The 26,692-nt window shown below is 38.0% G+C and overlaps 1 protein-coding gene across 1 annotated transcript in view; it reads right to left on the bottom strand.

The window, feature by feature from the left end:
• The window catches only part of ANO2 (anoctamin 2), a 199,100-nt gene that overhangs the window by 142,268 nt on the left and 30,140 nt on the right, over positions 1-26,692 (bottom strand). Inside the window, exons 4-10 of the mRNA XM_075088002.1 lie at positions 21,115-21,213; positions 16,310-16,461; positions 14,998-15,052; positions 14,063-14,111; positions 5,832-5,887; positions 5,560-5,601; positions 1-65 (exon numbers count right to left, since the gene is read on the bottom strand). Of these exons, the coding sequence (XP_074944103.1) occupies positions 1-65; positions 5,560-5,601; positions 5,832-5,887; positions 14,063-14,111; positions 14,998-15,052; positions 16,310-16,461; positions 21,115-21,213 (518 nt within the window). The remainder of the gene's footprint in view (positions 66-5,559; positions 5,602-5,831; positions 5,888-14,062; positions 14,112-14,997; positions 15,053-16,309; positions 16,462-21,114; positions 21,214-26,692) is intronic.

Raw genomic sequence — 26,692 nt, forward strand, 5'->3', positions numbered from 1 at the left:
CTTATGAGGTCAATAGGCTGAAACTTGTAAAATACTCCGTATCTTGCCCATTCTCGAAACAGCAACTAAATTAAAAAACAAAACAAAACAAAACCAGAAAATTAACAAGAAACAAGTGCTCCCATCTGTTTTTACAAACATCATCTAAGAGTTAAAAATATATGTACCAAAAAAAGCAGTTTCCCGTACTTCAAAACAAACTTCCATGTATATTTTCCATACAATTACGGAAGACTCCAACCAAGCTAGAGATGCAAGGAAGGTGCACACACATCTTTCTCCACATACCTACCCCCACCTCACCACATTTATTAGATAGTGATGTTAAATAGAAAGGCTCAAAAGCTAAAATAAAAGACACTGTGGTCTTGTGGAAATCTTTGGAAAGATGCTATAAATAATCCTACTTATGGAGTGAAAATCTTCTGTGATGTAATTTGTTTAAGGTCTGGAATCACACCATAGATAAGTACTGACCTGTGTTTCCCGGTCCAAGGTAAAGTGAACTGAGGTAAGAGTTCAAAACTGGTAAACTGGTATGTAAAAACATCCCAAAAGGTAACAAATGTGGCAAAATCAGCCTGCTCTCCTGCTCAGCTCCGGAGGCTACTATACCCCGTAGAGCCTGTATAAAAGCCCCTTCTCTCTCCATGCTGCACATGGACACACAAGTTCACATGTTTACTGTTGGAAATGCAAATGCACCCACAGCTTACAGACAGCACAAAGGAAGGCGCAGATCCTACAGAAACTTCTTACGATGCGAGGAATGCAGTGGGAACATAGTCAAGGATAAAAGGAAACATTTCAGGACCTATGCTCTATTAACCACAATATACTCAAATGCAGTAGGCAAGGGACCCGGGATAGCCTTCCTCATTCCCTCTTTCATTGCAGCGATCTATATGGAACAACACTGTTGAAGTTTCAAAAAGAAAAAAGAAACCTTTGACTATTTTTTACAAGCGACTGTAAATGAAACTGGTAATTATGGTGTGAAAGACATCACACTGTTCTGACACAAAAGCCAGCTGCTGGGTAGAAATTACCATGCAATTAACAATTTCATAAAAGAATTAATTTGACAGTGGGACATTTTATAACTGTGTATTCATTTATTAATAATCCAGAAAGGACATTAAAAATGAAGCTTTCCAGGATTATATGAAGACCAAAGGAAGCAGGCAGGAAACATGAGCAGGATCCAACAGAGTTAGTGACTGTTCGCTGTATTTTATCTTCAGAGGAAAATAAAAATCAGAGCAGTCCTGTGCAAGACAGAAAAATTTTCAGTGGAACCACCTGAATTGATGGTATTACTTTCACAGTTTTATGATGTGACAAGACTGTAGACAGTCTAACACAACATGCTCATTGAAAACTATTTTTTGAAGTACAGAATGCATGAAAAAATAATAAATAAATAACCAGAATATGATTATAAGTGAAACTAAATTAACCACATCACTATTTATAGATTATAAATTTGTATCATCTGAGAAGAGAGGTGTCAAGTCTTTTATCTCTATTTTCAAAAAAGAGGAGAAGGGGGGCCCAGAAAAAGGGTGGCACATGAGAGGTGTGGTCAGGTCCTTTAAAATAAGGCACCAGGTCATTCCTAGTAAAATTGGAGTAGTCAGGAAACTGCATTTTGAGAACAAGTTTCGGTGTGGAATATTTGCTGGATCCAAAAGATGACCTTATACTTCAGTTCCTCCCTTGCTGTGAGCACTGACAGTCCCTTGCCTGTCTCATGGAAATCGTAGTTAGTGTGAAGCAATGTAATTGCTGAGTTAATATCTTGGAGACTTCTGTTTTTCTGTAAACTTTGGCTGCAATTGGGCAATAAGTTTTAAAGGTGCTGGCGAGTAACGCACAAACCAAGAAACACATGTACATAAATACACAACCAGGTACATACAGAGGAAAGATAGTCAAGAACAGAAATTGTAGAACAGTAAGATACAGATTATTCTACATGTGTAATATGTGGAACTCATCAGCTTAGTTGCAGTATAGATTGCAAACTGTTTAGTTCTATCTGCAGAATGGATGCTCATTAAGCATGGAGCTTTTTTCCGAGTAAATAATAGATTATTGCACAAAGGAGTTATGTAAGTATGTGAGAGCCAGAGAGGATGTTAGCAACAAAGTACCTATAGCTTTTGCAGTTATCAATAGTTGCATCTGTCATCTGGTCCATTTTGACAGCCCACAGCACCATCTTATGAAATTAACAACACAAAATAAGTGTGGAGAAATTTCAGATACTGTAGCTGCAGAGTTATCTTTAAGTATTTTGAGGTTTTCCAATTACATTTTTCTACTGTTTATAATGCCTCTCCTCTTGCAGATGCTGTATGAAAGAACTGAATAAATATCAAGTGAGCAATTAAGACCTGGGTCCTGCAAACATGTGCCTGACAAAGTATTATTCTTCAGAATATGGAAACTGCCTTGCAATCATTTAAGTGAACAGAGCTGTGTCATGTCATACATCATACAGCATAAAGTATTTTCTGTTCATAGATCAGGGAATAAACCCTACACTGCTGAAGCAATTGGGAACTAGGCAATGATATTTAAGGAGTGTGGAGTCTCAGCTTTTAGAATATTGCTCTTACAGAGCATAGTCTTGCAAAATGCTTTGTACTTGTGGAAAGAAATGATAAGACTAAGTTTGATTTTCTTTGGCTTCAACAGGAGTTGAAGAAGATTGCCCTGGCTGCCACACTGATATTTACATATGAATACTTGTGGTTACCTGTTCAAAATTACCCCTTGCCATTACTCCACAGCATTACCTACAAATTTATTTATTTATTTCCACAAATAATCATACGAATAAATGCTTTCACTGAAATACACAAACCAAGAAAGTTAAAGCTATTAAATTATTACAACTACTTAACAGCTGTTTTGAACACAGCTACAGAATGGAAATTGAAGAGCAAAAAGAAAGGTCTTCTTAAAATTGCAGTCAGTTCAGGAACAGGTTGCTATGGCATTATGTCAGGCTACAGAATCACACTGTTTTTTCTGACTCCAAAGCACTGAAGGTGAGTTCATGGCATGAATATTTTCCATTCCTGTGTGATGCCCACACTAAACCTCAGTCTCAACACTGCAATTTTACAAGATTAAGCTAATCTGGAAGGTGGAATGTGCTTTCTTTCATGATATTTGTTAAATTTAAAGGAATTCTAGGAGAGTTTTGCAATATAATTTGTTGTATTTTATCAGCTTCAGTTAAAAGCAGTACTTTCTGTAAGTTTATAATAATACCTTCCAATCTAATATTCTAATATTCTAGGGATGCTGTTGTAGTATATGACAACAGTATATTTCCCAGAGAGGTAACTAAGCCCTTATGTATTTCTCAATGTCAAACATACTGCTAGCAATGAAGGGTTACAAGTTGCCGGTGGGCTAGAAGCTTAAAAAAGACCAAGTCAGTGTTTATACTCATGGTGAGGTATTACCATGCTGCTGTGCAACAGCTTTCTTAAAAATATTTTTTCTAGAGCAGAAATCACACTAAAACAGGGAAAATCCTTTTCTCCAATCAATAGTCTTAGGAAATGAGTAGGTTTCATTGACTGCAGATTTCTAATTCTCATAGGATGTGACAAAAGTATTGTTTCACAGTACATTTTCTCCAAGGAAATCCTGAAGAGGATTAATAAGGATTAACCTTTTATGTTATGAACTGGTACATAAACCTTAATTACTTGTGCTGCCTTATTGGCCTAAGTACCCGAGACAGGCTCAGTTCATCATTTTTTGGGCTTATACAACAGACAGTTGGAATGGAAGATACAGATAAGTTAAAACAGACAAAATAAAAAGGGGCAGAGAAAAATAAAATTGAAAAAATGCCCCCCTTTAAACCTGATTGGGGCTTTTCAGGAAATTAAACACTGAGACTATTAGATTCAGATAGAAAACATATGATGTTATGCATAGAAATACTACAGCAGATTCAATGGCTAGGCAGCAGAGACATATGTGAATAATCAATGAAGTATTTCTGGAAAGAACTTTTTATGTTTTTAATATTTAACACTTCATAACTGAGCCTAATAGGCAGAATAAAAAGAAGGCGGCACAAAATACAACTAGTAGGGTGAATATTTTTCCAGACATTAGTCCTTTTAGGCCCTCTTCCCCCCTTCTCCACAGTACCCGGTCTTCCTCTATTGACTAATGTTCATTTACCTTTCTTCTCTAAAAATTTTGCTAACCTTATAAGTCATGAACTATGTGTCTGACTTTCAGAGTCCATTACTATATCACTATTGCCACTTATTCAGAGAAAATTCTGCAAGAGCAGAGTAGACAATTTCTTCATGAACAAAAAGTTCAAAATATCGGACATAAATATACAAGCTTCTTTATAATTTATTTTCCAACTTTGTCTCTTTTGCTTACCGATGTTAATATACTAAATTAAATTGTATCTGGCACATGAAGACATTTAGTTAACACTATTTATCAAAAACTACAAAGAAGATTATATTTTCAAATTTTTACAAACCCAGCATTGGAGAAATCAAATTTATTTGTATGACCTATGAACTCAGTCTTCATTTCAAATGCTCAAACAAGCATAATTTCTGGTAATTATACTCTTGAGAACTACACTGTGTTTTGCCAAATCAGTGGCATTTTCTTACCTCTTCAAGCAACAGATGCCATATACCAACATGTAATACCATAGAATCAAAAACATTTATGAAAATATTTACAAGTCACCAAGAATATATGCAATTTAATTTCTAGTATAGTAAATATTTTAGGCATCCAAACATTCTCTTTTTCTTCATTCTTCACTCCCCCCCCCCTTTCCCCACAATTTCCCCTCTTCATTTCCTCTCCTATTGTTTGTATATCAAGGAAAAAAAAGAGCAAATATTAAAGAACAGCATGGAATGGATCTTAATGGATTACAGTAATTAAATATTTTTCCTCATTTCTAATGGTGAGGGTATGTATTAAAAACAGTCTGAATGCACATAGTCTGATTATGCATCTATTTCTCTTGTGCAGATGGTGGGTGATATATCTTCAAAAGTCATTTGATAGCTAGAAACTTTTTATTTACAAAATAATTGGAAGCAGATTTTTAGAAATTCCATGTAAATTAATTGAATGCCCAATCAAATGAAAAATACAACTATGTTTTATTCTAGTAACCATTGTTCTATAGTACCATCTGGTAGTGGAAAGAAAGTAATCATGTAAGTTATTTAACAGCTTTTGCTTCCTGACAGGTTGAAAAATCTTGTCTATGCATGCAGAGGGAAAATTGAAGCATTTCAAGATGTAAATATCAAATTAAATTCACGGAAATACTTCTTAAGAAGACTTTATAAAAAATCTTGTGAAAAAATTTTTATATGTGGAAATAGAGGAAAGTAAGTAATGAAAAAATATATGCATTTGTGAAAACATTTACTTGATTGAACACTGAATAATGCTTTATGATAGCATTTAGGACGCTAATTCACATTTATTGCATTAAATCTAATACAAAATTAATTTTGCAACATATTTTACCTTTCTTTCATTCATATCATCATTTTGGCCTTCATATTCACCCTAGAGAAAGAAAATAATTTAATAACATGTAAAACCAAATACAATTCAATAAAAGATTGCTCAGTATTCCTACATTGTTGATTTTCTCTTTGGTCACAACCTGAAATGTACCTGCGTAACAGTTTTCATGGTAGAATCACACACTTATATTTTCATTGTCACAGGCAATACACATATGCACTATTGAGTGATACCATCAGAGAACCTGATTTTTAATAGTATATACGTACATCATGCAGTGGGTATGCTGCTTCATAAACATTGTTTGCTATTAATGTGCCAATACCTAAAAAAACAAAAATTAAGATGGTCAACAGCTAGGTACAGTTAAACAGAAAAACATTATTACATATTTTATTTCATGGCATTACAAAGAGGACTGAGCTGTATTACTTAAAATATTCAAAATCATGTCAGGATGAGCATATATAAACCTAAAGGCACTTCACTACGGAAAACGTTTTAACAGAAAGGTTCATTTCCATATAGTGCTTTTTCTTGAGTGAACTAGTATGATACAAAGACTGTTTTGACCACTTTCTCATCCTGATAGCAAAGACGTGTATGACTGAGGAGGAAAGCATCTGGGAAGTCCTTCCTGAAGCTTGACAATGATCAGAACCACGGACCGTGTCCTGGTTTCAGCTGGGATAGAGTTAATTTTCTTCTTAGTAGCTGGTATAGTGCTGTGCTTTGGATTTAGAATGAGAATAATGTTGATAACACACTGAAGTTTTAGTTGTTGATAAACAATTCTTACACTAGTCAAGGACTTTTTCAGCTTCCCATGGTCTGCCAGGTGCACAAGAAGCTGGGAGGGGACACAGCCAAAACAACTGATCCAAACTGGCCAAAGGGATATTCCATACTGTATGACGTCATGCTTAGTCTATAAACCGGGGGGAGTTGGCTGAGGGGCAATGATTGCTGCTTGGGGACTGGATGGACATCAGTAGGTGGGTGGTGAGCAGTTGCATCAGTCATTTTTTCCTGGGTTTTGTTTCTCTCTCTTTCTCTCATTGTTTCCCTTTTCATTACATTTATTATTATTATTATTATATTATTTTAATTATTAAACTCTTCTTAGTTCAACCCATTGATTTTCTTACTTTTGCCCTTCCAATTCTCTCCCCCATCCCACCAGGGGTAGGGAGGGTGAGCAGGCAGCTATGCGGTGTTTGGTTGCAGACTGAGGCGGTCCTTTTTGGCATGCAATGTGGAGCATGAAGGGTTTGAGACAATAACAGATTAAGCAGAGTTTATTAAGGAATTGATATGTTAACAGTTGCTGGTCATGATACCGATTCTTCTGCTCTCAATATTTGTTTATCTAATCTGCACCGTGCTCTTTTTTTGCTGTATGTGTTAAAGATTGGTGTCGGTTTTTGCAGTTTGCTGTGCTCTGTAGTGATTAGTGATGTTGTACCTGAGACACTTGTTATTAAAACACCAGTCTTGAGCTTTACCTGGCATTTAAGCTTTGTACTGAAACCATTACTGTACTTCAGGCACCACCTCATGGAGACAATTAGCAATTATACCTCTTCCCCTGAGAGGTTTTTTATTGAGAAAATACAGAATTCACTACCTTCTTCTATGATGTTTCCTCCTTCCTTACAATGTTTTCAGCATCTTGAACATCCTCAGATAGTTAAGATACTTCCATTGGTATTTCTTGGGAATATTGTTTTGGTTTTGTTGAAGCTTAATAAGTAATTTAAGAATATTGTCCAGAGATCTACCCCAAGGCTCAATAGTTACGAGTGGCAGGGTGTGTGGGAGAGCATGGGCAAATGCCTAGGACACTGGGCACCTCCAGTGTTTTGGAACTTCACCCCTGAACAAGCGCAGAATCCTGAAAAACTAGTAAAGTATTTGGAAAAAATATGCTGTCACCCTGGCAATTCTAGGGAGATACAAATCACTACAATGTGTTGGGGCCTGGCTCATGCCTACCAAGCCCTGTTCAACACTATTCAGTACCTCCAAGAGGAAGAGAAGGTCTCTGGACCTGACAAAAAAAGAACAGGCACTGAGGCTACTCCAACCCCTGCAACAGGCACTGCAGCTGAACCAGGGAACCAGCCCATGCTGGTATCAGTCACCCCTATACAGAAGAAGAAATCTTGGAAGAAAAGTCAGCTGGTTCAGAAAGACATGATGAAAAAGCAGGGCCATCATGAGGAAAGGAGGAGGAAGAGGAAGAACTCATAAATAAGGTGTAAACCACCTGATCCCTATCCTTGAGTGAGCCATGAGATATGCAAAAAGATTTCAGCCGTTGTCCAGGCAAGCACATTGTCACCTGGCTGCTCCGATGCTGGGATAATGGGACCGGTAGCCTGGAATTAGAGGGTAAGGAAGCAAAACCACTGGGATCCCTTTCTACAGAAGGGGGCATTGACAAAGTGATTGGAAAAGGGGCAGAAGTCCTCAGTCTGGAGGTGATTCCTGTCAGCCATGAAGGAAAGGTATCCCTTCAAGGAATATGTTATATATCGCAAAGACAAATGGACCACCATAAAAAGAAGTATCCAGTACCTGAGGGAATTAGATGTACTGGAGGTGATTTATGGTGACCTGAACAACGAGCAGCTGTTCAAAGATCCAGAAGAAGTCCCTGCACACAACCCAGGTGGCAGAAGCTGGTACTGACTTGTTGGCAATACTGACCTAGAAAGATGAAGAGGCACCAATGGTGGATGAAGTGGCTAGGCCAGCTCCAGGAATATGAAGAAAGTATCTCTTCCTCCCTCATCTCAGCTGTGGAAAAACTGTCCCAGGACTTCCAGCAACTCAAAGAGGATAGGTCCTACTCTCCACCTGTACAGACCAGTATATCAACCATTAGGAGAAAATGTTCTGCAGCTCAAGAGAGAAGATATAGAGGGTACGCACCACAGGGCACCCCATGGTTCTAGCTACATGACCATGGAGAAAATATGAGGAAGCGGGATGGAAAATCTACCTCGAGCCTAGAGGCATGGGTGCATGAGTTGCAAGCAAAAACAATCACAGAAGGAGGTTCTTCCAGGAAAGCTGCTGCTCCAGTTTCCAGTGGGCAGTTCCCCAGACAGAGTAGAAGGGCTGATCTTATTCCTGATCTTAATGAAGAGACGTCTGATTCATATTTACAAGAGATGAGTAATGAATACTATGACAGGACTAGAGGGGCCCTGCCTCCAGCCAGGTGGAGGAAAGGGACAACTGGGTTTGCTGGACTGTATGGATTCAATGGCCTGGTACATCAGACCCACAAGAGTATAAGGCTGTAGTGGACACCAGTGCACAGTGCACCCTAATGCGATCAAACTGTATATTGGCAGAACCCATCAGTGTTGCTGGAGTGATGGGGGATCCCAAGAGCTAACTGTATTGGAGGCCGAAGTGAGCCTAACCAGGAATGAGTGGCAAAAGCACCCCATTGTGACTGGCCCAGAGGCTCCGCACATCCTTGGCCTCAGGAGAGGGTATTTCAAGGACCCAAAAGGGTACAAGTGGGCTTTTGGTATAGCTGCCTTGGAGATGGAGGAAATGAAACCGTTGTCTACCTTGCCCGGTCTCTCGAAGGACCCTTCTGTTGTAGGGTTGCTGGGGGCCGAAGAAAGACAGGTGCTGATTGCTACCACAACGGCAAACTGGTGGCAACATTGCACCAACCGAGGCTCCCTGATTCCCATCCATGAACTGATTTGTCATCTGGAGAGCCAAAGAGTGATCAGCAAGACTCATGCACCCTTTAACAGTCCCATATGGCCAATGCAGAAGTCTAATGGAGAGTGGAGACTAACATTAGGCTATTGTGGCCTAAGTGAAGTCACACGGCTGCTCAGTGCTGCCATGCCAGAGATACTAGAACTTCAATATGAACTGGAGGAAAAGTAAGTCTTATGGCGACATGGCACCCCACAGAGAATTGAGTCAGATAACAGGACTCATTTCCAAAACAACCTCATAGACACCTGTGTCAAAGAGCACGGCATCAAGTGGGTGTATCACATCCCCTATCATGCACCGGCCTCCAGGAAAATCAAATGATAGAATGGACTGTTAAAGACTACACTGAGAGCAAGGGGGATGGTGGTGTAGAATATTTAAACACTGGGATACTCATTTGGCAAAAGCCACCTGATTAGTCAACACTAGAGTATCTGCCCATCCAGCTGGCCCTGCCCAATCAAAACTTTTACGTACTGTAGGGGGAGATAAAGTCCCTGTAGAGCACATAAAAAATATGCTGGGCAAGAGAGTCTGGTTTACTCCTTGCTCAGGCAAAGGCAAACCTATTTGTGGGATTGCATTTGCTCAAGGACCTGGGTGCACTTGGTGGGTAGTTCTGATGTGTACCTCAAGGTAATTTGATTTTGGGTGAAAACAGCCAATTAATTGAATGGCATGGTGTTATTTGCTATATAATACTGTATTTCACCAATTTTATGATTGCTATATGCTATATCAATGATATTACAGTAAGCATCACCCAGATTAATGAAGAATGAACTTTGATGAACCTGAGCGAAGTACAGCGGTGATGGAACCAGAACTGGCTTCAGCATGCAACAATGCAACACTACACACCATCTCTCATGCCCTGGAGGACTGTTGTGGGTGGACCCCAAAGTCAAGGACTAAATGAACACCACGAACATTTTACAGGGATGGCCCATAAACTAAGGAAATTATATCTGTGTGTATATATATCAAAAGACAGGGAAAGTGGTGGTGTTTAATTGGAATGTATTGCAAAGGGTAGGACCTGGGCATGACATAGATGGTATAGCATAAGGAGTGGATACTGTCCTGGTTTCAGCTGGGATAGCGTTTTTTCTTCCTATTAGCTGGTATAGTGCTATGTTTTGAATTTAGTATGAGAATAATGTTGATAACACACTGATATTTTAGTTGTTGCTAAGCAGTGCTTACACTAAACCATGGCAACCCCCACCGATGCACCCAAAAAGTAAAAAAAAAAATCACTTTCACAGAAGTTTGTGATTGAAGATACCCTTACTCTCTATTGACTAATATTAGATCAGGTCTCATTTTCACTGAACTAAGTGCTGGGTTTTCTACCCATCCTCCTATCAATACATAAGGCCATCCTTCTCAGTTTGAAACAATTCTTCTTTGTTTGCAGGAGTTAAATCAGTTTGTTCTAACCAAATCCACAGTTATGCTAGAAAGCTGGATATACCAGGACAAAAACTACTGAGTCCTAAAAATTGCAAACAAGCAGTCTGGTAAAAGTGACAGGAAGATACAGGGACACGGCACTATCGCAGTGACCACAAGGGCTTTATCAACTGAATCCCCAGCTAATGACTACAGCACCCTTAGACGTACATAAGACCACTATTGGCTCTCAAGACCTATGACTTATAGCCATTCTCTCTTCAGTCTCTGCACGTGAAAACAATTGTTCCATAAGATGACAATTAAAGTTAAGATTAGTAGTCTATTCCAGACCTCTTTGCTTTCAATGTCCAGTAAAAAGTGAACAGCTAGCTTGTCTTCAGGGATGAAAAAAAATGGATAGTCAAATTCGACAACTATCATTCTAAAATGCTTGGGAAAAACCTCTGGAAAGAGATGTTAGGTAGGCATTATCAATAAATCTCTTCCTTAGTACAAAGCAAAATACTCTTACCACCACGTGCATTAATAGAAAGAGGAAATTTTCACATTCGGGTCATGCCACGTCCTCTACTGAGAGCATTCCATGTTTGGACAGTTTACAATGGTTGACAGTTATGCTAGATGAAAATATGCCTTCCTTGTGTAATGTTATAGAAATGGAATCAGATTCATCCTTACACAGATGTAAAAATCAAGAAACAAATGTGTTTGAATTGTTAGTTTCCTCCTATTATATAATGAAGCATATGTTTATGACAACCAAAGACTGTTTTAAGTACTTCCGACATCACTGTCCTACCTCTTGTGCAAAATAAGCAATGGAACCTTAAAAAACAAAACAAAACAAAAAAAAAACGAATAAAACCAGGATGCTTAAAGAAATCTTTTGAACCACTCATGATGAGTGGTCTTAAGACCAGCGAGACGGGAAAACCTTAGTGACAAATTGTCGTGGTTTAACCCCAGTCAGCAACTAAGTACCACACAGCCGCTTGCTCTTTCCCTGCCGATGGGATGAGGAGAGAATAGGAAGAGTAAAAGTAAGAAAACTTGTGGGTTGAGATAAACACAGTTTAATAGCTAAAGCAAAAGCTGTGCATTAAAGCAAAGCAAAACAAGGAGATCATTCACAACTTCCCACTGGCAGGCAGGTGTCCAGCCATCTCCAGGAAAGCAGGGCTCCATTATGTGTAATGGTTACTTGGGAAGACAAATACTATTGCTCCAGACATCCCCCCTTCCTTCTTCTTCCCCCAGCTTTAGATGCTGACCACAATGCGGTATGGTATGGAATATCCCTTTTGTCAGTGGGCTGAGCTGTCCCAGCTGTGTCCCCTTCCAGTTTCTTGTGCACCTGGCAGACCACGGGAAGATGAAAAAGTCCTTGACTAGTGTAAACGCTGCTTAGCAACAACTGAAACATCAGTGTGTTATCAACATTATTCTCATACTAAATCCAAAGCACAGCACTATACCAGCTACTAAGAAGAAATTTAACTCTATCCTAGCTGAAATCAGGACACATACGAAGCACAGGACTTTTAGGGGAGGAGTTCAAAAGACTAAAAGAATTAGTGAATTTAGGTAAAACATGATGCATAATCATGTTTTGGCTATGGGCCAGAAAGATGGGAAAGACAGGAGGGCTGCAATATTTGCTTCACATCAAATGGGATCTTGAGGTGGATCATCCTGCATTTTTACCTTAGAGTAAAAAAAAAAAAAACTGCAAAATCACTACTAGCATTTTTATCTCTAATGATGGCTTTTATTATACTATAAATGAGAACAACCTATTAAAATAGAGACAACTTTAAGTAAGAGACAAGAAAATCCCATTGGTAAAGTACTCTTTCCTTCCTACTGTGTCCTTGTAGGACAGATTTTGTCTTTCAAGCTTTCTCTCAGCCCAACAACTTACAAAGTCTTAAGAGTTCCAACAGGTTCTACACAGTGTCTCTGGATCCTTTGGGAAAGTGGCAGCTCTGGGGGCTGGCTTTTATGTCAACAGGCTTAGTGTCCCTGCTGGACTTCAGGCTTCTTGTTTTCTGTACCTTACACTGCCTTGTCTCAAAAATCCTGCACTCTGGAGACATCTACTTGCACAGGCTCCACAGCTGTCAGGGAAGGCATGGTCTCCTTGGTCACCAGGAGGGTTTCCTGGATGCCAGCTGGAGCAATCCAGCAAAATAATGTAACATTCCTCTCTACTGCCCCACCAGAGCCTTTGAGCAGATCAAAACTCAGAACAACACAGAGCAAACACTGAACAAAACAGACACTAGCTGAACAATGTTTTAGAAATCAAGAATGATTGACATTTTCTCAACAATCTTTTCTTTTTTTTTTTTTTTTTTTTAAAGGAAACAGTGTAATAATAATAAATTTAAATGTTTGTTCTGGGCAAAGCCAAGTAGTTTTGGTTGAAAAAGAGGAAGTATTTTGGTTTGGGTTTTTTTCATATAATTTGAAAAAAAATTTTCGATTTCAGGAAAGCCTAAATTAATCTATTTTCCACTCCAGCTTCTGTACCAAACAAATCTGTTACTGCAGCTTCACTGCACAAAGATACACTAAGACTGTACTCCAGCACATATATTCTTTGCAACTACATTACCTTAGGACATTGTGATCTGCACATAAGTGGTCAAGCTTACAGAAGGACTTTCAGAAAACATGCCAGATGTTCTATCACTATCACTCCTTCACCACCAGGGAGATATATGTCATGATATCACAAGGGATGAAAGAAAAGAGTAGAGAAAAAGTGAGCACACTTGTACATGTTCTGAACCTCAAAAAACCAAAAGTTGCAAATATTTCAGGGTTACCCCAAAAGTATCATAGAATACCTTCAAAATAGTCACAGTGAAGCCATATATATCACTATGTAGTTCATGGATACAATTTTTAAAGCTGCAGTGATAAAAAATAACCTGGAAAGATGTATAATTCTTTTGAAATGGCAAGAAAAATCTGCTCCTGGAAGAAGTAATAGGACATATTGTAGCTGACATCTGAATTTTCAGAAGCAGATCATATAATCATCAAATATGATTTTATAACAACTCCTGAAATGCAAGTTATGTGCCAGATCCTGCACCTGTAGAAATGAAAAGCAAGCTCCCATTACCGTCTCCTATTCAAAATCATGGACCAGAAAGTCTGATTTTATTCCTCAGAAAAAGCATTTTTTTTCAATCTCTATTTTTTGTGGAAATGTGCCAGCATACTTTTGTGTTCTGCTAGAAAAATAAATATTCTGTGAGATACCTGAACAATTCATTTTAAAACAACATATATAATTATCTTCCCTCCTTCTTACCCATGCTGTTTCTGGCCTTTATAGATGTGCGCTTCAAAATTTCACGTACCTGTAATATATGGAGAAAACTAGTGATATAATACACAAACTGTCCTTTAGCATTCTTTGTATCATGGAGCTACCAATAAAACAAAACTGTAAAATAAGAGTCTTCTGTAGAATTCATTTGGACATACATCTAAATCATGTCTCACTCATATATAAATGCATGACTTGAGGCCACTAGTTAATACTTAACAATGTTATTGCAATTCTAACCTAACATTATCTGACTAACATTTTTAGGTTAAGTCCTGCAGTGTCAGATCCTTATAAAACTACATGAAGTATAAGGACTTCAGGTAGAATGAGAATTTTACACTAAAGAAAATCACAACAAAATCTGACTTTTTTAAAAAAATATTTAGCTTTCACATCTGGAGGTATAATATCAAGATGCACATAAAGTGATTAGTAAGCGTGCTGTATCTCTGAAACCCAAGTGTGCATGGATGAACACAGCGTGTTAGGAGGAGCTGGCATTGCATATGTAAAGAGAAACCTTGCCTCACCATCCTGCTGGAGACCTAGCAGGATCTCAGGAACATTATACAAGGTTTCTCACCAAGCAATGCTGCAGCTAGGAAGTTACTACAGGATTGCAGAGGAGGTCCTTTTACAGAATATAATCTAGTTAAAGATTAGGAAGAGGACTTAGTAACAACTTTGATCAATGGAGAGGAGTCAGTAGCAGTGTTTCCCTACATAGCATTTCCTACTCCTAGACCGCTGGGCAGCTCCAGAGGGGTATTTCTTCCATACTTAGGACTGCTTAGTGTTTTGCAGGAGCAAAGAAATGCATAAACTGATGAAATTAGCAAATAGCCAACACTCACTATTAAAGCAAATTCCATTTAGCACAAGAAATCTATTATAGGTTACTTGTGTTGACTTACTATTCGGCTGCGGGTAGCATTGTCAAAAAAGGTGTCTTTGTCTTTAATGTTATACCTAAAATGTTGAAAAAAAAATAATCAGTTATGTTTTCAGTCATGGTAGTAATAAGGAAGATAACATATAAGATTCTGATTTAGAATTCGTTTAGAAACTACAGCAAATTATAGAAACAGATGTTTAAAGGAAATACAGATTAAATAGTACAGCATAATAGACTGTGCTCTTTAAGACTTAGTCTTTCAGACTTCTATCTGGATTGCAGTGATGGTGGGCATAAAAATGCAAAAATATTAACTAACATAAAATGCCTTTTGGGTAAGGAGAGCTTGTCTATTGTTTACGCAAGATGATATTTTGATCTTTTCTTTATAACATACCCTCAACAGTATAACATTCTGAGGTTATGTTATTAGGCTTCAGCTAGCCTAATGCAGATGCTCATTACCCTTTCCCAGGCAACTAACCAGTAATATTTCACTTGCCTTCAAATAACCATTCTATGGGAATTACGCATTCCCTTAAACCTTAAAATCATCGTGTGTGAAATAAGCCTTCCTAGTTTATTCCTCTCAACCAATCTGACTTCTATTCAGTATTAATTAAAATTGTCCAAGAGGACAATAAATGATATGGCGGGTCATTATATTTATTACTGAATTTTATTTATCAGACATAAATACAAGGAGACACCCATGTGGAAAAAGGAGTGTTTAATGTCAAACTTGGGCCAGAATTATTACTCTGAGTGAAAGGGCAGGTGTCAAGAATTCCTTATCTGCATATTATCAGCTAAGTTTTAATTACTATAATAAATCTATCAAGAGGAAACATATTATCAGATTTCTACTAGCTCTTTCTTTTTTCAAAACAGGCAGTAATATCCTTAACCAAATAATCAGGAATTTGATGTTAGGATTTTTACAATTCAAGCTAAAAACATAGATGTTTTATTTGTTGCACTGTTTCCAGAGACTTATCCTCCAGAATGAAGTAGAACACTGGCAAAAAGTCTCTGCAACTTAGATTTCTGTTAATCCACTGAAACCGAACTCAGTGCCAACACATTTTCATTTACTTTAGATCTATTTACTTGGCTTTCAATAAATTCAGTTTTATGCAGACATATGCTTTTATCACTTGGAAATGTTATCCAGTAATATTCTGACAACTTGGATATTTCCTCAGGATTTCCAGAAATACTCAATGATTTTCTGAATTTTAACTGAAATACTGGTAGAAAAAAATTACATTAAATTTGTACATTAAAGTTTACAGCTTTCTTCTTTGTTCATCACAATTTAAAGTACTCACAAATATATTTTTTCTCTGGAAAATGGGTAAGACAGGTTTTTCATGTTGGTATTTTCTTGTTGTGGCACCTGGGGTTGTAGAGGTTCAGTCAATTTGCACCATATTTCACTTAACGTTTTCAGTATTCCCCCTTCTTCTGTGATTTCATACATCTGAGTAAAAAAAATATTGTATATTAACATGTCACTTCCAAAATCTATTGAAATAAAAAAAAAAAGATAGAATTTGCTATACACGTGTTTAAATTAGTAATTGAAATAAGCATCTTATCTGAAGATATATTCCCATATAACAGCAAGCACCTGAATCCATAAGGGTTTCAGCTCCAAAAAGAAGTTCTTGTCCTTCACAAGCTACTTTCAGAAGAAAATCCAATGCAGAACTGTTAATACAAAAAACATCCTTACTAACTAAATTAGGAGCTGTAGGGAGATGACAGAAAGACAGAGTAATTATTTTGACTTTGTAACTGGGAATAGAGGGAGCAGACAAAGCAGAGAGGACCTTTACCTGCTGCAAATTGCTCTGCTCCATCAGAATAAATTATTCCTGTGTAATAATTTCTAGTATGGTCTGACAGCACATGTATATGTGCCATTAGAAGCAAGGATGCCAGCCTCATGGCTTATGTGACGGTTAAAGTGCAAGGGCCTAGCTTTTGCTGATTCAGATTGATGTGAAGCGCTAGGGAGCTTCCCAGAGGTCTGAAGGCATTTTTTCCTGAAACACAGCCAAGCTTACCAAATATAAGCTTATGCTCTCCTCCTAGGACACTCCTTCCAAAACCAGCTGTCTTGCCGTCCTCTGGATGCATTCAAGTACCTGAACATCATTCTTAAATGGTAACATCCAGAACCGCACACGGTACTCAAGCTCAGGCTGCACCAAGGCTGAATACAGTGGGTTAATCACCTGTTTTGATCAGCTGGTTATGTTGTGTTTGATGTACCCCAGGATGTGGTTTGCCCTCCTGGCTTCCAGGGCACGCTGCTGACTCATATTGAGCCTGCTGTCAACCAGCACCCCCAGATCCCTCTCTGCAGGGCTGCTCTCCAGCCACTCCTCTCCCAATTTATACTTGTGCCTGGTGTTACTCTATCCTAGGTGCAGAATCCAGCATTTTTTCTTGTTAAATTTCATCCCAGTAATCTTTGCCCAATGCTCCAGTCAATCTAGCTCCTTCTGCAAGGCCTCATGTCGCTCAAGAGAGTCAACAGCAACTCCTAGTTTGGTATCATCAGCAAACTTGCTAATGGTGCATTCAACTTCTGCATCTAGACCAGTGATAAATATTTTTGAACGGAACTGGCCATAGAATTGAGCCCTGAGGAACACTGCTGATGACTGGTCGCCAGCCAGATGTAGTCCCATTCACTACCCTTTGAGCCCTGCTGCTCAACCAGTTCTTCACCCAGCACACCATGTACCTGCTCATCTCATAGTTAAATGACTTGTCCAGGAGGATGCCATGAGGAACGCTATCAGAAGCTTCACTAAAATCCAGAAAAAATTCCATCTACCACCTTCCCATCATCCACTAGGAGGGTAACCTTATCGTAGAAGGATATAAAATTAGTTAAACAGGACTTACCCTTCGTGAAACCATGTTGACTGTGCCTGATGATTTCATTGTCCTTTAAATGCCTATAAATAGCACCTGGTGGGATCTTCTCCATAACTTTTCCAGGTACTGAGGTTAGACTAACAGGTAGCTTCTTCAGTACTCTGGGATAAGTCCCATTAGGCCCCATGGACTTATGAACATTCAGCTGGTACAGATAGTCCCGTACAAATTAAGTATCCACAAATGGGAGGTCACTCTTCCTGCAGTTGTGGTTCTCTGACTGAGAGGATCAGGCAGACCGAGGTCTGTCATTAATGTTAAAGACTGAGGCAAACAAAGCATCGAAGGCCAACAATTTTTCTTCATCCCTATTTGTCGGGTGACCATCTTCAACAAGTATTGCTTCAATATTTTCCTTAGACCTCCTCTTGCTATTAACTTACTTTGAAAAGCCTTTTCATTGTCTGACACAGCACCGGCTAGGTTTTATCTAGCTGAGCTTTGGCCTTTCATTTTTTCTCCCTGAGTATGTGAAAAACAGCTCTGTAATCTTCTGCAAAGCCTGACCTTGCTTTCAGAGGAGGTACAATTTCTTTTTCTTCTTGAGCTCCGTGAGGAGTTCCATGTTCAACCAACTGGTCTTCTGCCCCACTTCCTTTGCTTATGACACACTGGAATTTCCTGCTACTGTGCTTTTAAAAGGTGGTGACCAGCACTCATGGATACCTAAGCCCTCAAAAGGAGATTCCCAGGGGGCACTGCTAGCTAGCTCCCTAAGTAGCTTGAAGTTTGCTCTCTTGAAATCTAGAGTAACAACTCTGCTGACTTGTTTTCTTGTTACACTGAAAATTTTAAACTCAATCATTTTGTGATCACTATGGACAAGACAACCACCTACTGTCACATCATCCGTGAGTCCTTTTCTATTCACAAATAGCAAGTCTAGGAGTATATCTTTCCTAGTTGGCTCACTGAATACAGAAATAACTGTATTGTCATATGCAGAAGTATACATAAAATTGCTCAGAAACTATCTTTTTCCAGCACATCATTTGTCCTGAAAAATTATTTAAGACTGAACACTTGAAAAAAAGTTTTTTGCAATCAATTTGTCATGTCTAGAGGTGGGCAAATACTTTCCACTGAAAATGCTTTGTTTAAGGTTTCTTTGGATGTTTGAATAAATAAATACAGCATCACAGAAAATACCTAATGTGCTTTGAAAACAACCTTTTGTCTCTCTGAACAAAAACAGAGTTTTCTCTTTAGTGGTTACTGGCTGAATTTTTCAGTTTGGATTGCCAAATCCCTAAAATACAAGATTTTGGTTTTTCAAAGTGGATTTTTGTTTTCTTCACAGGAAATTCCTCTTCCAACTGTTTCTAACTGCAAAAAAACTTAAGACATGAACACAGGTTTCCTGTCATGCTTGCTTTCTGGTAGCACACTCTTAGTGTTCCATTTCTGCTGTTGAGGTAATAGAAGAAGAATGTAGTCAACAAGAGTTGTCAGCAATCTTCTCCTTGTCATATCACTTTTAACAACTTATTATCCTAGGGTGAATTTTCAGGAAAATTGAGATCTGGTTTCCTTGCCAGTAGACGTATTTCATTTTGTCGTCTTCTACACACCAAAACAAATTACAGGTACAAACCTGAATAGTGTTTTCATAACTACCTAATCGATGACTGCATGTCCATTTGCTCTTTGAATATTTGTCAGACTATTCAATAGATGTTGGTTATATGGCAATCTCATTCAACATGAAGTGTGCACAGACCAAATAGGTTCATTGAAATCTGTTGCTTTAAAGAAAAGCGTGCTATAAATAATGTATAAAATCTAGCAGTTAAATGAAGTAATTTTTCAATATTTTTAGATACCTTTACCCCTGATGATTCTATGTTTTTAGAGCTTTATGATTTACTGGGCATTTTTTCTCCCATTCAGAAGAGAGAAGGGAATGCAGAAGTCTTTGTAAGTTACTAGGGCAACCAGCGGAGACTATCAGCTCCTGGAGACCTTAACTCAGAACAATATGATGGCAACATTCCTCAGTTAAACAGTGTAAAACTGTCTTCAGTGTATCTGTAAAAAGCTAGCAGGGGAAAATTCCCCTGAGGGTAAAGGAGGCAGAAATGAGCAGGCACTGAAAATGCACAGAAGGAACAAAGCTAGGAAGGGGTCAAAGAGAGGAGTTGAATATGTAGGTCCCTTTCTAGAAATGGCCTACACATCCATCAATATATGCTAGGAAGGACAGAGGTACTGTAGTTGACTTTTTTAAAAGATTGATTACAAGTAACCAGACTTTTTTCTTCTGGGATACAAACAGAATACAGTAGCAGTATACAAGATTGGTTTGCCCAAGCCCCTGACAGTGACAGATGATAACGTCACAAGACATGAACAACACTGAAGCTTTTGCTGGGTGAAAACAATCAATATGAAATAAAAAGAAACCCAACCACCAAAAAACACACACACAACAACCCTGTGGAAGAAAATCAAGTTGGTCTGTCATTTAATTCTAACAACAATGCAATTAAATAAGTGTTCAGTAGTGCAACTGATGAGTATCACTAACTGAAAGCACAAGGCAGTTCCACTAACTTCAGTGGAGTTGTTCGCTAGCGTGCCAAATCATTGCAGGACCACAGATTTTGGGATCTGCTCCTCAGAATTTACAATGTTTGCCAGCAACTCCACTGAAAGCTCTGGATATTCTCAGCTACTACGAATGCAAAAAAGATAGTAAGCCAAAGTTTTAATGAGAATGGGCAAGTATGAATGCACTAAGTCTTTGATACCGCCAAAACAGACTTTCTTAGCATCCTCAGACTTTAGAGAATACTTAAGGCAATGACCAGCTATTATACTATCTCCCCTACTGCACCTCACCTTTGAGGAAAGTTCCTTGACAAAAATCCAAATAGCTACTGCCTTCTCAGCTTTCAAAGCCCTCCTTAAAACTCACCTCTGTCATCACTCTTCTGATCTCAGTCTGTCAGCCAGCTGCCTCTGTGGCCTTTGAAATCTCCTTTGAAAACCCCACCTTAAATCTAACTCTGAATACTAAATAATCTCAAAATAATTAGTAATGTGAAAGAATATGCCTGGAAATTAATTTGCTCTGATTTTGAAATAAAGTAACTCTATGGACTTCTATACATTTAACTGTCATTCTGATTCACCCTTCTCCAGTCATACAACTAGTTGACAGAAGATGGAAAACACTTACCTTTTTAGTGGGCATTTTTATTTTAAGGAGTTCCGCTTCTCGACTGAGTACTTGCCAAGGTGCGTGTATACGGACAAAACTCAATCCTTGGCTCTTATTCTGAAACATAAACAATGTGTTTCAATTTTATTGAACAGAGTACAGTAATTAGGTGTCAGCTGCAACTAAATCATTCAACAGCAGGCAATCACAGTGAAAAACCAACTTCTGTTATATCTGGGCTTAAAAGTGAGCTTTTCTTTAAAAGCTGAACCTTCTAATATTCTAAAATCCATTAATCTACTGCCCACAGTGTAGCTGTGTGTGCAGCATGAAGACAGAAGTCTACAGTTCCAGATGTTGGAACCATGTGAACCAGAAACCCCCAAGCTACAGCTTCAATACTCAGATACTTTGTAAGTCATCTGACTTCATCAGTGGGCTTTTATGCCCAACTGAACCAGCAAAGAAAAAAAATTTCTTCTGCTCTGGGTGGGCTTTGCTTTAGGTTCCCATTTTCAGTTTTGCCAAACTATTTCCTGGACACTTCATCAGATTAGTGGTTCCTTACAGGGGATCAGGCCCAACATTTACTGCCCTAAATATCTGCAGTTGGACTAGCAACCCTAAACAAAACATTCAAATTTAATTTCTGAAGAGACATATAAGTCTAATGTTTATATAAATAACTGGTTATGCTGTGCAGAGGCAGAAGACTACACAAGAAGGCCTCTGCACAGCCAGTTTGCTGTGATCTGGGCTATCAAGAGGGTGCTGTCCTGGTAGCACATCTGAGCTACACAAAGGCACTCTAAGATCAGAGCGCAGCACCACCGGCAAAAGCATGAAAATGAAATGTAGGCATGTTGATTCAGACTTTTCCTCAATGCACACAAATAAATTATATCAGTAAATTATACAGATAAACGCTTTCTGTGGAAATGAAGGGAATAAAGGTTGGGAGGGAGATTAGAAAGAGGGTATGAGAACATATTTTAGGAAGGACACAAAAGCGGACAGGGCAAGACTTTTACAGGTTGATTAAATGCTAAGATGAATGATCGTTGTGTAGCTGTGTGCATGCTGGGACATTGGTGCTAGGCATACTGTTATTTTGCATTTGCATATGTGTGTAAGGATAAGGACAGTCCCCTCCCTTCAGGGGAGGATGAACCTCTATTTGCCCTCCCTCACATATCCCAGAATTTAGAAGTGAGACAAGAAAACTGAAGCAGGGTGTCCAACTTGCTAAGAAGCATAGCTGGGTTACATGTTGGCCTTAAATGCAAAACTTGGGGGCCCCACCTGTGAGTAGCTGTCTGTTATCTGTACAAACAGTTGGATATGTCTAGAGAAAGAATGTTAATGGACATAGCTTAATGTCACTATAACCAACAAGCAGAATAACTCTACAAAGCTGGGAACATAGGCCATATCCATGGAAACTTAACATCTTAAATTGACTCTAAGTTCTCTTTCTCAAAAGCTTTGAGTTAAGAAAAGTTTTAAACAGAAATATGAGTCACAGTCTAAAGGTATGTCTAAATCTAAGAGATTATTGTAGCACATTTGCCTCAGAAAAGACTCTCCTCTTAGATACAGTGATTTTTTTTTGTTTTGCATACAGTTTATATCGATTTCCAGATGAAGCTGTACCATACCACATCAGAATCAGCATTTTAGAAACAGTATTCAATCTTTTAAAAGTGTATAAATGCTTACAACTTTGGTAAACACCAAACATGCATTTGCAGAATGTTTCATTATACTTCCTGATTAAATAAATAAATAAATGAATAGATGGAAATCCTAGTATTTTTATTGCAATCATTTTGCTCTTATTTCCCTCATAGCTCCAACATGAACTACAAAGATCACTACATCACTTTCAGATAATGATTCTTCAGTGGACTGATGTTATTTTAAAGAGCAGAATGAGCTGCAGAATGTCTCTTTCATCAGTCCACTGGGGAAGTCAGCTTTAAGAGAAGGAAGTAAAAATTTACTGGGCATGAGCAGATGTTCTGGTAATCATTCACTGAAAAGATATTAATAACAGATGAGAGTTTAAATTTCAGAGGGTGAAAATCAGGAGGCTTCTTCTCAGCTTTTGGCTAAAATCAAGCGTGTGTCCTCTGCCTGGGGGACTATATTCCACATTGGCACGAGCAGGGACAGTCTGATCTAATTGGTTGTTTCCCGCTCAGGATCATATGACTACACAGATTGCAAATAAAATCAGTCAGATAATTTGAGAGAAAAGACCAGATGAAGAATATGACCTTTGTATATTTGAACAAAAATTTGTTAGAAAGTTATGCTGTTCATCAAATGATATCTGATGCTGAGGAATCAGAGACTTAAAAATCTTTAAAAAGCCTTAAAAATCACCCCATGATGGGAAGTTGAGATCATTTTAATAAAAACTAATGCAAAGTAAATAAAGTAGAGGAAACCAGACCAGATGATTCCTGTTGCATGGTAAACAAAAAGTGCAAACAATGGACTGCTGAATATTTAGCTTGGGTTTACCAGAACCACGTTTCCTGCATCTTCTTATATTTTCCTAACATTAAAATTAATCAAAGAAATTCAAAATAAATTTTAAAACATCAATCTCAAGGGATAAACCACCTACCTAGTTTATGATTGAGCCACCAGAATAAAAGCCTATACCAGCTACTTCTCTGATAAGGCTCTTCTTCCCACTTTTCAAGCCTTCACCTGCAGTAGTTCCAGTCATCTGTTTGCATGCCCTTTTTGTCATTATCCTTACAATAGCTGGTGAAGATCTGCTCAACTAACTTCACCAAAAGTTAGAACTTGTTTTTCTCATTGCCAGAGTGGATTTATAACTTTCTACTGGAGACATCCATTAAATGCTGTCATTTGGTTAATCACCTGAAATGATCAAGCTACATGTGTTCATGAATACAATTCAGTATTTGCTCTAACGAAATGCTGTCAGTCTTCTATTTTGAATACTCACAATCACCACTGCTTATTCATTGTACTCTAGATGTATCACTAAAGCTAATATGTTGGCTGGCTAACATTATTTTTGTCTGACCATTCACTTGTTATTTAATACAGCCATCCTTAAGCAAGTCCTTTTTCACTTACAGCTGATGTCCCACAGGACTTTATTCTTGGCCCTGCATTGTTCTATGTCTATACGACTGCACTCCCTGATTATATTACTCAAATGACTAAGTATTGCTATACAGATGACAAACAGATTTGTTGCTCTCATGATCATTTTTTCATCAAATCTATATTCCATATTACAGAATTCCTCCAATAAGTTTCAAGAGTGGAGGTTTTTCAAAAAGCTGGTTCTGAATTTTTCATAATATATTTATATCTTGGCTTCTTTTCTATTTTTTAAAGTTGAATTGGGCCTTCCCATTTCAATAGGAAAACTCAGTATTTAAGACGAATGGAAGAAAATCTGGAAGGTCTGGTTTGCTTTTCCATCAGCACATGAAGAAAAATATATCAGATATTTCTTTCAGTCTGTCGTGTATTCCTAGTAGTTTAAAGCAGGACTTCAACAGCAGTCTATATTGCATTTTTTTCTGTCTTATAATGGAAATATATAGGCTGAATAAAATACAAATTTCTCCAAGGTGACTTTTTCTACTTTTTATGCCTTTACAGTAAAATACATTAGCAACTGCATCAGGTCTAAGATTTATTGCAAACTTATCATCACGGCCATAGCAGAAAAAAATGCATAACTACAAAAGCTGTTATATAGATGTACATAAATATGTACTCCTATTGCTTAGAATTTGACTAGTGAAAACTCAAAAACAGATTATTCTTTTTAACTAAAAGCTGAATGTTCTGAAACATAGACAATCATAATAGCTAGACTAAGTAGATAAGCTCTCTCTGTCCGAAAATTTAGATTTGTCATTGAACTTAGGTTTCTGCAAGTCAGTTTTCCAGTGAGAATTTTGTCATTCTAAAGTTAGTGGCATATCCGTATTTCTCATGCACTTTGACAATTACAGTTGTCCAGCCATAACATGGAACATTTTTGAACCACTATAACACAATTACCATGCTTTTATTAACCTCTTCTTGTTCACAGTTTCTCAATTCCAGCCTTTGCAGGGAGGGGACAGAGAGTTAGGAGATGCACCATGAAGCAGCCTCTATTGCAACAGGAGTTTGTGGAGAAGTCCTGTTGCTCCATAAGAGCATGGCATGCAAAAGGTGTAGTATTGCGTGTCCAGCCCAAAGACTTCTCTTAGTACCATTATTTTGCCAGGCCAATTTGACTCCCCCTTTACCTCATTCAGACAACCCATTTGTCATGTGTCAGCCATGTCACCTCAAATGAACTGTTCTCAACAGTTTAGATACCTCTAATATGAGCTATAGCATATGATGCTAAATGCATCATATTTGTCAGTCACGGTTAAGGCAACAAAAAGGGCAAAACCAATAATTATACTCTGGGAGAGCCTCAGACTTTTTTGTGACTAGCATATTGCTCCTAGCAACTCTGCAAATATAGAATTCATTGCTGAATGCTATATTTTAGTAAGTTTTTCTTATTCATTCCTCATCATGAAATCACTCATTACCCATCCTATATTAAAGGAATATAGTTATATATAACTATATATTAAAGGAAATAAGTTATTTTAAAATACTTGTCTAAAGAAATAGATTTCTGCTGTGTATCTTGATAGGAAGAAAAGAAAAACACTGAAGGGTATGAAGAAGCTGAACAGAAGTGATTAACTACTGTCTAAGGGAGACCAAGGGAACTACTAATCTTTCTTACAATTTTTTAAAAATATCCATAGGAAATGGAAAGGCATAAATTATAAAACCTGAAGCATGCAAACTTCTTTCTTAAAATGACAAACTATCTGGGCCTTAAACATTTTATTGTTCGTTGATTATTAAATAGACCGAAAAATACCAGACACATAGAGACAGCAAATTTCTAATGGCTTCAGTTAATATAATCAGACATCTTTTGCTGACATTGGTAATACCAGCCACACTAGGAAAGCAACAGTGAGACAGTTTGCAGAGAGGAAGAAAAAAGACAGGTCCTAGTAGCTCAGCAAAAGTAATCATCTTCCCTCTATTCCATCACCAAATAGATCAGTCACGTCTGCAAATGCAATTGTTCAAAATTAATGCCTATTCTCCTGAAAGCAGCCCTGGAAATTGAGGCAAATAACAATGTGATGTGATAGTGCAAATAAAATGCAATTTCTCTTTACTGTCACGGAACTCTGGTCACATACGTCTTACGAAAGCTGAGCCAAATATTGAGCTGCTGGCCCCCTGCACGGGTAGCACGTGATGGAATGATACGGCATTGCCAGATTCAGACAGTGACTGTGAAAGCGTCTATGTTTTGTGCCAAATCTATTGAATCTCTATCTGTACAAGAGTTGGTGTTTTGCTGATCTTAATGTTTTGTATCCAAGATACAAAATAAGTTTATTGCAAAGCATGCCTATCAAAGTGTATGTCAGTTACATTATAAAAAGTAAGAGCAGTGCACTAGTCCAGGTGAGACATCAAGACCCAGAATGCCTTGACACAGAGATGTCAATCCAGAGCA

The sequence above is a fragment of the Phalacrocorax aristotelis genome, chromosome 1 (assembly GCF_949628215.1).
Source record: "Phalacrocorax aristotelis chromosome 1, bGulAri2.1, whole genome shotgun sequence".
NCBI classification, from domain to species: Eukaryota; Metazoa; Chordata; class Aves; order Suliformes; family Phalacrocoracidae; genus Phalacrocorax; species Phalacrocorax aristotelis.